Source organism: Lepisma saccharinum, chromosome 3 (genome assembly GCF_977018435.1).
Source record: "Lepisma saccharinum chromosome 3, izLepSacc3.1, whole genome shotgun sequence".
NCBI classification, from domain to species: Eukaryota; Metazoa; Arthropoda; class Insecta; order Zygentoma; family Lepismatidae; genus Lepisma; species Lepisma saccharinum.
In genome coordinates, this window is record NC_139231.1 from 102190114 (window position 1) to 102202802 (window position 12689).

General features: G+C 39.9%; 1 protein-coding gene across 5 annotated transcripts in view; it reads right to left on the bottom strand.

The window, feature by feature from the left end:
• Ten-a (Teneurin-a transmembrane protein) overlaps nt 1-12689 on the bottom strand; it is an 884426-nt gene that overhangs the window by 487619 nt on the left and 384118 nt on the right. For all 5 annotated transcript variants that reach the window (XM_083119054.1, XM_083119053.1, XM_083119052.1 and 2 more), the window contains one exon: nt 6826-6976. In XM_083119054.1, the coding sequence (XP_082975180.1) occupies nt 6826-6976 (151 nt within the window). The remainder of the gene's footprint in view (nt 1-6825; nt 6977-12689) is intronic.

A 12689-nucleotide genomic window follows, 5' to 3' on the forward strand; every position in this document is an offset into this window, starting at 1 on the left:
GACATGTACCACACGCAGTGCCATCTTTCGGCGTTTTTATGAAAATTGCCTTCTTTCATTAATTATATTGATTTCCAGGAGCTTGATTAGCTGGAATTAAAACTATGGATGTGTAAACGCTTAGGTGATTTGTAGATGTCCTACCACTAGGAGATAAGAATCTTGTGAAGTACAGGCATAATTAAAATACCTCTGATTACAAGTGGTTATCAAGAAATCAATATTTAAAAAAATTAAAATTTGCGAGGAAATGAAAATATCTTTGAAGAGACTGTACAGATGCAGTCAGCATACATAAGAACACTTCTCGATTGAGGATAATTGCGGCTGTGGGTTTCCACGCCAGCGGCTTAGTCTGCATGACGTTTCCATGGTGTATTATGGGGAAATATTGACATTTGAGTTCTTTAGCTTTAGCTTTGATAATTCATTTCTTGTTTACAGAGAAACACATACAGAGTGTTCATAATTAATTGATGAAATTACAAATTGTTATATATGTCGGAAAATGCATTCTGCACCAGCAGGTTTTCCTCATTTAATCAAAAGAACATCATGAAAAAATAGTAAATTTCGACATAGGCCCAATTTGAAGTACTTGTAGGCCTATACGAAAAAGGCAGCGGAGAAGTCAAAAATGTAGGCCTAAGTTAGTGTGGTTAGTTTGCTTGCCTTAAGTTAAGATATTAACACATATTTCAAATTCAGCAACATTTTATGTGTAAAAATTACTAAATAGCACATATTACGGACAAACATATCATTGGTTTAATTTGCCACGTGCAGACTGTGTCATTTCAGTGAAAATATTGGTACATTTCGCGGCGCCCCTGTAAGCCAGATACAGCGCCTCTGTAAGCCTGCCAAGGCACCACAGGGCGCACACATTAGTAACCGATGGTCTAATGCATCGTGTTTGTTTCGTGTGCTTTTTAAGTATTTTTAGATAATGTAGTTATGATTGTAATTCTTGACTTTTTCCTTGTAATTCTTGACTTTTTCCTTGTTGTTGTAATTGATCTTTCATTTCGAAGCGACAAGTGACAAGCGGATTTCATACCGAAGCGACAAGGGGCATCTCCAGTCCGACAAGAAAAGATTCATTAAGCATAAGTACCCAACAGACCGAGGCGTCACGAAGCCCGTGCAGCTTGTCATATCCTCCAATACAAAATATTGCATTTATTTCCGAAGATTCGTCTTCAAGTAACACTATATTATTAATACTGCAACAGCATATTAACATTAGGAAAACGGAATATATTGTAGACTAAGAGAATCTCGTAAGAGAAATTAAAACGAAATATCTGGCTATAGTATTGCTAGCATGATGATCATTTGTATGAATATTATATGTTCGTCGTCGCCTTGTAATCAAGGGGTTCCAGGTTCGATACCCGGTGGAGACAAACAGTGGTTCGGATCCCACTTTAAAAACTATAGCGCCAGTCCCGATTAGCCTTTCTGTGCATAAAGTGTACTTAAAACAACAAATCAATCAATTCAATGTAGCTTATTGTTATTTAATAAAATCACCATATTCAAATAGTAAAATAGCAACGTAAATACACGGAGCAAAAGAGTAAAAAAATCAAAGTTATCCAGCCTGGTGTGTCTCTTTGGGGTTTCAAAAGATCCGCAAACGAACAGGAAAATGCTACAACTAATGGTCATCGTATGGCAAAATGGGGGAAGAGGTGATGTCACTCGACGGGATATCTTGTCAGGAAGCAACCAACTGCAACGGGAACGGCGGTTAGGGTGGGATTTATTCTCCACTTGGGAAAAGGCGCCCAAAATGGCTTTTCACATGACGCTTCAGCTGATCCGAAAAGCTTTCATCCCCTAACTTTGAATCATTCCGTTCCGAACCGTTATTGACCTGCATCTTCCTGTACTCTGCCCCTACGAAGAACACCCTTCACATGAGACATAGCGTCGCGAGAAAACAAGTCTCGGTCTCGTCTCGACGCCAGACACAGAAACGATACCAAGAACGTGGCAGACCTCTGAAAAATCTAAACGAGACGAGACATAATGTATGATACTTGAAAGTATTGCCTAAACGAAGATTATGAGACTTACTCAGACTCCATTAAGCTATTAGCTACCTTAGATGGGTCACATTGTGTTTATCTAATTGCATCGTCATTTCATTAGTGACAACTTTCACCATGTGCGGCGTGGTTGCATACTGTACCCACTGATTGATTTGGTATATTTCACGTCCCTTTTCTTCTACTTTTAGCTAATCGCGAAGATGAGGATGGATGAGTGGTGATATGATGAAATTGCTGAAGGGACCAGCCCGTAACCAGAATTGATCTCCAGGGGGGGGGGGGGGGCTCAGGTTTATCAGGGGAGGCTTTGTAATCAAGTTCACTTTTCAAAAGTTTAACAGTGTTAAGTGAAGGTAAATTGTGTGTGGGGGGGAGGGGGTCATTAAGTTACATAAAGTTTAGAAATATTACACAAATTCTACATTTTTTTCTATATCTTTCAAAATATCACTTGAGGTGTTAATTGGCTGTTACTGAAATCATCCCTTACTACACACTCCATACTACGTTTGATGATACAGATATTTATATCACCCAAGAAAAGATGAACAATATTCAATCATAGTGCCTACCGTACATTCCACTCCCTGACCGAAACAATAAAACTCCCGTTCATTCCCAAAACTTTGGAGCTTTGACGCAGATGCAGAGGGAATTTGCATAATGACATCAAAGTCGCAGATTTCTATATAAATAAGAGTTCACAACAGGGGCAACGAAGGTACAGATAAAGAAGTTCCCCTGTGAAAAAACTTTCTGAAGTCTAGAGAAGAGAATCTCCTAAATACTTGCCGCTACTTACACTTCTTATAAATAAGATGAACGAATGTAAGCTGCTGTTCATGCTCCCTGAATTTATCCTTCACCAAAGTTGTGAGCAAAATAATATCTGCTGTCTACATTTTCACTTTTCACTGCAAACAAATTACACAAAATAGTTTTACCTAATGTCAAGGGGACTGACCTCAATGCCAGAAGGAGCTGACTGTAGTTCCAGGGGGGGACTCAGCCCCCCCGGCCCCTGCCTAGCCACGGGCCTGGAAGGGACACTCACAAATAACACCCACGTGCCATCTCATATTGATACCATCCCTATATCATATTACCTTCACAAGCATTTGTCAGCTAATGCGGTCCTTGTAGCTTATGTTGAATGTACAGTCACCGACAATAAAAATGGGACACCTAGATCCTGAAATGCTCGCTTCCTTGCAAGGCGTTATGTGTGCTGCCTAACTTTATGGAGAAAAGTGGATTTTAATAGCAATTTTTTCTACAACCGCCGTAGAGTTAGGCAACACACATAATACCTTTCGGGGAAGCGCGTATTTCAGGATCTATACTCCTTTTCCGGAATATCTGGAGTAGCGACACGCAGAGGCGAAAGCTTGTGGGCTGGGCCAGACTATGCGGCGCTCTCCTGAATGCAGAATTCCCCTAGTAGGCTTGCAAACTGTCATGTTTACTACAGAACTGCTGACGAGGCACACACCAGCAACGTGCGCCCAGGTCGCGTTCGCGTTCTCTTACTCCAGACATTCCGGAAAAGGAGTATAGGTGTCTCATTTCTATTGCCGACGTCTGTAAATAAGTCAAAACCCACATTGTATACATTATGTAAATACATGATAATTGCGTAAGTGTTGGGGTATTAATAATACATTATTTACAGATGTCCTAAAATTAATTTGTTTAGAAATATGTACCCATTGCTTATATTTATCAATTCACATAATAAAAAGGTTACCGTAGCGTGGTGATGATCACATCACCTCCCCAAATGGTCGGTTGAGAATTTGAATATGTGAAGCTCTACCTCGACATCCATCCATATGTCATCACAGCATATTGCATTGTGCAGAAAGTTGTTTTGCGTTTACCTGTATAAATATTAGTTTTATTTTAACATGTAAATATACTGGCTGTTTTATTATTCACTCATATGTTTAAAATCAAATCCTGTTTTTGTGCATTGAGCTGGGAAAGCAACCTAAAGAAACAATAATACAAAGCAGAGGTGTGTATATGTTTTCTTAACTCACCTGCATGAGAGAGATCAAAAGCTGTGCATTGTGCAGGACAAAAGAATAGCTTTCAGTACGGTACGCGTAGAAAAACAGAGAGACCCTTCATGAAAATGACGGAAGGGTGGTGGGGGACCGATGAGACACGAGTTATTCACCATTACTGAGCAAAGGTTATTTAACCATACTCATCATGGGGGGAAACCTGAGAAATTTCGCGCTCCAGTACGTGCGTTTGGGAGCAACCGCCATTTCATGCGAAAGACCACGGGTATCTCTTTCAATGCTCCCATTACGCATGCATTTTCGCAGCATGTTACGGATGCTGAGAGAGAGAGAGCATGCGTTCATTTGACCATATTCATATGCAGATTACTCCCAAATAGAGCTGCCACATCTTCTGTTCTTCATGCTCGTCGGCCGAGGGGTCACGCCATACACTCGCGATGGGATGCCCGCGGAAGAAAGCCGTGGAATTAATTGTAGCTGACGTGCGTTCCGGATACTTAAGCAGCGCTGTACACACATATGGAAAAGGGCGGGGGTTGATATGAAAGCTTTCGCACCCACCACGGTATATTGTTACAGCGAAGCTATTCTTCAATTACTCAGAAATATTAAACGCACTTCTTGCGTTGGTTAGCAATTTACATGAGGACAAAAGGTGCATATTTTCCATGGAATAATATTTGAATTCAAATGGCTCCATAACTCATTCTCCCTCATTCCAAAACTGTCTCTCATTCTAGTAAAATTATGTCACTCTCTTGAACAAAGATTAACAAACATTTTACTGGGTGCTGTAACACGTGTCAGCGTGTCCCTTTGAACTAGGAACATCTCAGACATCAGGCCGGGTTCTAAACACAAAATATACGGAAATGAACCTTTGAAATACCCATATATCAGAAACCATCAGGATTCTGAACACAAAATATGGCGAAATGCACCTTTGAACTACCAATACATCACAAACCATCAGGCTTCTAAACACAAAATGTGGCGAAATACACCTTTGAAGTACGATACACCAATCAGGATTCTAAACACAAAATACATCGAAATACATCTTTGAACTATCGATACGACAGAGACCATCAGGATTCCAAACACAAATCTGGCGAGATGCACCGCTGAAGTACTGATATATCAGAAATCAGTAGGATTCCGAATAAAAAATATGATGAAATGCACCTTTGAACTATCGATACGTAACAAATCAGCAGAATTCGAAACTTAATGTGAGGTGAAATGAAACACTACCGAAACTAAGTTGAAATCAAAGTACTTCTAATTATCTGCAGAAGCCACCAGCACTAGAAGGTGGTCTTAAGTTCTGTATTCAAGTTCCGGTCAGGCATGTGTTTTTCTTTCACCGATTTGGCTTGATGACTTTCATGAGACGGATTGAAAATATTAAAGGCCATATTTACTACAGTCTAGTAAAAAATAAGCAACAGGCGATAAGAAACTCTCACCCTGTCATAACAAAAAACACAAAATGCAAACAGGACTCTTCCTGGAGAATTAAAGTTGGTTAGTAGGTACTCCATTAACTTAATAATGATAGTGTTGAAGTATAGAGTACAATTTCAATATAACATCAGTTCATGTTACACCATATTAGTGTTGCAATATCACAAAATTCTCTTGATTGTTATGCAACCCATAAAACACCATTTATGCTATGAACGGCTTTGTTCATTCAGCAATTTGGTAAGCATATGTCCATACATTCTCAAGTGCAGAAGAAAGAAGTTTTTACATTTTTCGTTAATTTTATTTCACATATTGATTAATTTAATTTTCTTAAAAAAGAGACAAAGTAATACTTTTTTAATAATACAATGAATTCTGGATACAGAGGCATGGTATGTTTTTGCATTATCCTAGTTGTATATCAATAATTCTGTTTTATAAGTACAAGGTATGTTATTTTGGAGAATTCTCAAGCCTAAACCCTGCACACACACAAAATCATCGCTAATGAAGGATAACGAAACTTCGACGACTGAAACTACATCAAAGATAATCACACGTGATGTCACACGTTATAATCCCTGAGTGCAAGTATTCAGCCTCATCTAGTAACTAAGTGGTGACTGTTTTAGCTACTATATAGCATGTTTAGTAACTAGGAATTGACTACTTTTACTTGTTCTCAGAAATATATGTTTGTTTTTAATTTTCCATTGCGAATTTCTAAATAAAACGTTTCCATTATAATATGTTTTGACTGCATAATTATAACACTGTGTTTGCTGCTCATTGTCTGATAAAAGTATTTCCCATGTATCGTATGAAGGCAGTAAATAACCAGTAATTTTAACTAGCAACTAAGCAGAGCATTAGTTACATAAAAGTTTAATGCCACAGCTTGATTGATTTCCTTTATTTTGCTTCATTTTTGTGCCACTGTTGGCTAATTTACGAAGATGGGGATGAGTGATGACATGATGAAATTTATGAATAGACATTCACAAACATCCATGCCCAGGCCGGGATTTGAACCAGGGGTCCCTGGCGTCGTAGCGCGATGTCATACCCACTCCGCAACGGGGGACGGCTTCATGCCATAGACGCTGAACCAGCTGTATTATCAAGGTCAAATGAGTTTTGAAGTCATGCAAAATCCTCAAGTTCACTCTACATCCGTCAGAGTACGAGTGCATCGACATTGCCGCCACAACATCCAAAAATCAAGCTAACTACTGATGGAGAGATATGAACAGGCGACCTACCTGTGTTGGCTGCTCATCGTGTTGCTTTTGCTACACACCCCATCAGGCTGAAGGAAGTCCTTGTTGCTGGAAAGAGTCCCTCCCCCTCCGCCCACGGGGGATTTCGGGGACTTCGCTGGATATGTCCGAGGACTACCAGACATAAGGTATTCTGAAAAGAGGGAAAGACATAAATTAAGAGTATTTGAAAACAAAATCCTTGAAAAAATATTTGGACCTAAAAGGGATGAGGAGACAGGTGAGTGGAGAAGGTTACATAATTTAGAACTACATAATTTGTATTTATGTCCAAATTAGAATCATTAAATCAAGAAGACTTAGGTGTGCAGGCAATGTGGCACGAATGGGAGAGGAAAGAAGATTCTTGTTGGGAAACCTGATGGTAAGAGACCAGTAGAAAGGCCAAGACGAAGATGGAGGGATAACGTTGAGATGGACCTAAAGGAAATCGGTAGGGATAGAAAAGAGTGGATAGATCCTGCTCAGGATAGGGACAGCCATGAACCTTCGGGTTTAAGAAGTTCAGAGAGTTAGTCAGTTAGTTATATTGTTAGCATTCCTTTTGTAATTTATTCAGCATTTTCTATTACTCATTAGTACAAAACAACAATATACGGGGTGGGGTGAATTATACAGAAAACAACTTTAAGAATTTATTTCGACTAAACTATATGGAATAAGACAATAATTGTTGTGTATCAATCAGTAACACTTCAAGTTTCTGTGAATGTCTACAAATGGCTACAAAATTTCAATGTGGCTTCCACCAGTTATGCGACACACATCCCATCGAAATTCTACTTTTTGCCATACTTTTCCCAATAACTCCTCGTTAACCAAAGCAAGGGCGTTTCATATTCTCTGTTGCAGATTCGGCGGCATAGGTGGCACAAAGTTACCAAATGCAGAAGTCTAGGAGTGTAATTAATGTCTTGGAACTTTAAGGCACAACCTGCTTTTCCTGCAACTGTAAAAGTCGTCACTTTCTTTAACAACCAGTGCCACAATAACCATGTTTACAGAAGTCGTGCGCATGGAAACAAATCTTGAAGAATTTCTCATTCTTATACAACAAACCTCATTCTTGTGTCTCAGATATTTTTTAAAATAATAAACCTTATAAGTTGTTTATTCGTATTATGATACACGCTGTATGTAGGGTATCAAGAGCGATTTTTTCCCATTATTAAAAGCTAACGAGGTTCTGGCGTACAGTTAAGATCATCCTCTCTGTTGTTGTGTGTACTGTACTGGATCTTTTCCATATCTTCACACTCAGAGAGAGAGAGAGCGAGTCTGTATCGTCGTATGTACGTTTAACGAGTTCAATGAAGAAGTAACCGGGGGGGGGGGACAATTTAATTGTTCTTGTTGGACAAAGATTAGCATTAAGAGTCCATAGTGCCGGGGCAAAAAGTGGAAAGCACCCCACGAACTCTTAATCTTCACCGTTGGTTACTACTTGCACCATGAAGAAGGGCAAAAGTGTGAAACAAGTGAGTATCTTTACTTCTGAGTCATTCTCATTACGTATGAGAGCGTTACTAACAGCGTCAAGTCTAACATTCCTAGCCTAACATCATAAACCGCACTAACGGTTTCAAACCTAATAAAAATACAAGATTATTATTAGCATTACAGTGCCTTGATTGTTGCAAAAATGCCAGAAAGAAGTGTTCAAGGTTCCTGAGGTGGGAAAAAACAACAATCAAGGAAAGTCTTAATCGATGACGCTAAGAACACTTTGCATAGCAAACATGAAGGATATCAAGCGCCGGGATCTTGTGGGCATTACGCCCACAGTTGCAATTTCAATGTAGGTTTTGTAAACTCACGTTCCATTTAAAGGACAGCATTTCCACCGCTTCATACCTTCCGGCAAAAGGAGAGGACTGACCCTGGTCGCCTATGTCCAGCAGTGGTCAGCTCGCCTGCTCGTTATCGGCCACTCACCCGAATGGCCAAGGAATACTTTGGGATTTATGGATTTGCCGCCGCTGCAATCCAGTCGACGGAGACATGCAAAGATCTCCAGATATCGCTTCCGGGCTCCACCAAGATTATTTTCCAATACTCCGTTGCAGAAGTTTAGAATGTTCTTATCAGAAACGGTTTCTCCAGTTTCCATAGAAATTCCGCAAAAAATTTCTGATAACAACATAGTAAATAAACTTTCGCAACATGAAGGGAAGAAGTTTACAAACGATGCGTTTCCCCCGAGTTATACTGTGTCTTTATGGACTGCAGTATTGCATGCGTAATGGAGTATTTAAGGGGGGTTATCAGGTTAAAAACGTGTCCCCTAAATGTTTTCAAATCTGAAAAGAAATTGGTATCATCATTTGTTGATTTAAGAATTCAAAATTTATGAAGTGCTTCTTCTATGTTATGAACATTCTGAGGTGCAATTGCAATGGAAAACATTCAAGATACAAACAAAATGCACCGATAAAAAACACAGCTCCCGCGAAATGAAATCGCACGCACGCCACTGTACATGTAACTGTTTTGTGTTGCTAGGTAGACAACGGAAATGGATTTCGCGGAATGAGAGAGAAGACAGACAGGGTTCGAACCACGACTGCTGATTCCGGAATGCGTTGTGCTAGCCACTGCTCTACTGAGGCAACTTTAGTTAACATCCTGTAATTTACATGTCCTTTCTTATTCGTGTTTGTAAACCACGACACATATAGTTGTTAAACGTCTCCTCGAAGGTGCATGGCTAATGCAGTCGCTTTGTAATAAATGGGTTGTGGAATCGATTCCCGACGGGGTCTCATTTCGATGTCTCAGCTTTCGCTTTACAAACCTATCGGTTCATAAAATGTACCTAAACACAAACTTTAACCTGTAGTTAATTATTCAGTAATAAAAGTAACTCGCGATTGATTCCCACCTATATTGAAACACTGATGCCAGTTATAACTGCTGGTTGAGTTTTCTAGGTACGTACAAAATGTATTTGAATCAAACTTCGTCTATTTGCATTTACTTGTTTTACTTATTCATGTATAATGAGTGGACGAGAATGAATTAACAACCTGGTAAATAACGTATATGGGGAATGTCATACGCATACAAAGGAAAATGAATTAAATTTCGTATGGTCCAACCGGTTACTTTTCCCGCGCTACTTCGATGGACACATCCTCTGCCAATTAGTAACGAGGAACATTTCATGGCGAGGGTGAATATAAACCACAGAAGCAACGCTAACACACAAGCTGTTAATCCGAAATCTTTTCATGTCTTATTAAAGAAGTTAGTTTTGCACAATATTCGTGGGAATTGTTAGTGTATTCCAGTTTAGCTTATCCGTAGCGTGGCATTTCCTTACAGATGGGGTTAACTGTAGATAGCGACAATGCTGAGCCACTAGAAAGGCCAGCGTAGGCGGGAAGAGCAACAGTTTAGGCCAAACGCGGTTTAGAACCGAAGGACATGGAGAGCTGCAGTATGCATTTCAACAGATTATTATTTGTTTACCCAGGGTGCATCATAAAAATTAGTTTATTTGTTTTCCTTTGGAGAGTTTCTGTAATGGTGTTGGCAACACTTATTGCTTGTCGTTTCCATAACCAATGTACGCCATTTATAGACATGGATTGCTGGAGCGGAACTCAATGTGCTCTAGCTGTGAGTGCGTTCTATAAAAATGCAGATCTCTTACCGATGCGAGACGAAAATAACGTCACTATTTTAATCTCGGAAGGCATGATGTTTTTCAATCGGCCAATGCAATCAGGATGTGCAAGCTGAAACATTCATATTCACATGTTTGAATGTGCCATGGACGATTTCGATCGCAGATTGATCAAGTGTAAGCAACGAAACTTTCAACACTCAAACGTGGCTGTGAATGTGCATTTTATGCAAATGGTAATGTGTAATGGTGTAGTTGATGCGTTTGTATTTTTCTTATAAAACGTAGTATTAGTTTCGTTGCATTTTAAAAAGCCCACTGTTATGGAACACACTGTATAAAAATGGTGACAATAATATACGAAATAGACAACGGAAAAGAGAAAATGAAGAGTTTATGGGGATTTTAAGATCTACCTTGGTCAGAAGAAAGGGTGAATAACTTGAAATGAATCAAGTCAGCTTATTAATGTTCTCAAGAAAGCTGAGGGACGATTCTTAAAGACTTGTAAAGAGGAAGACACTTTCGCCGGGAATTCTCGTCCGAGCCGCGGCACGAGGCAGACGCGAGAGCAAGAGGCCTTCGGAGGCAGCTGACAGGTGTTCGCATCTGTTTGAAGCGCGCCGCGATGTCACTCTGCCCCGCTGGGCATTCTTCAACGGAGACCCCGCAACTTCGGTGCAAACCCGAAACTTGGCCTCGCATTTGATCGTCTGGGACAGTTAACATGCTTCCCTTAATTGACCACGTAATTGCTTACAACACTTAAGTCTGACAGCGGCGGAAGCCCGAGAAATCCGACAAGTGCGCAGGCGAGGGGAAACTTCGAGCGACGGAGGAGGTTGGAAACCCTTCATGGCCACCAACAGGCTGATTGCATTTTTTTTTATCTTACCAGCAGCGGTTGCAAAAGAATGTAATTTAATATATTCCCTTACCTTTGTTGCGTCTCTTACTTAAACTCAGGACGAACAATTTTAGAAGTCGCAGTTGAAAACCCGCGGGTGACAATCCTGACTGATGTTTTCCCGGTGTTTGATTGGTCAATCCATGACTAGAATTGTACAAAAAAAAAACTCTTATTATCACTTTCTAGGGCCTGCAACGGTGTCGCGGTTAATGCACAAAAAACTTGACTTGTATTCAACATGGTAACCTCTACTCAATCAGGTAAAAAGGTAAAGTGTTCCCTGTGTTATGCACCACGCCATGAAGGCGTATAGGGGGTGTGGGGTTAGGGCCCCACACTTTCTTGATCAGGGGCCGAATGTGGGGGGTGATGTGATCAGACATTCTACTCAATCAGACATTCCTAAATCCGAAGCTTCACTGCTGTACCTGCCCGGGGAAAAATCAATCCACTATTGTCCATCTTTACCAATTTCCTTCAGGCCCATCTCGTCATTCCATCTTCGTTCTCTTACAATCAGGTTTCCCAACCCTTTATTTCGCAACTTCAAACAAAATTAGTTCTGATTTTTGTATTTTGAAGAATCCTTTATCTGTTGCATACTGAAACAAATGTTTAGTCAGCAGCACATATTTTTGAAAGTCAAGTGACCGCACTCTTTACCATGAATGCCTTTCAGTTGTAAAACATTATATGGTTACATTTATATTTGTCAAGTTTTATTTTCAGTCCACTTTTATACTCATACAAAGCAACAAGAACTTGGCTTTTAGTTTAAAGTATGATCCGAACCGCGCGGAACATGTACAGTCACACGCAATAAAATATGGAGCATATATATCCTGAAATACATCCATGTTATGCGTGCTGAATGACTATATGACGATGAGCGAACTTTAATGGCAAGTTCAATTAAAAGTTCGGCCTTCACCGTAGAATTGGGCAACACATACCATCATACAGGGAAGTGAGTGTTTAAGGATGTGTCACCATTTTCTTGCTGATCACTATACCTCTTTCGGAGAGAGAGACCGGAAGCCCTGCAAGACACGAAAACAAACAAACAACTATCGTAGAGGTCCAGAATCTCTACTTTTACTGGTAATTACATGACGTAATGGAATGCATAGTTGAAAATAAATGGAATGCTTATACTATTACGTTTAACCCCAGATAAACGTAAAATACGTTAATGTGGTAGAAATTTACAGTAAAAAACGCAAGGAAGTGATTCTTTGAGGAATAGCACTACGGAGTTATAATTTTCATGACTCAGATTGTTTGTCAAACTGTAGGCCCAGTCCCTTA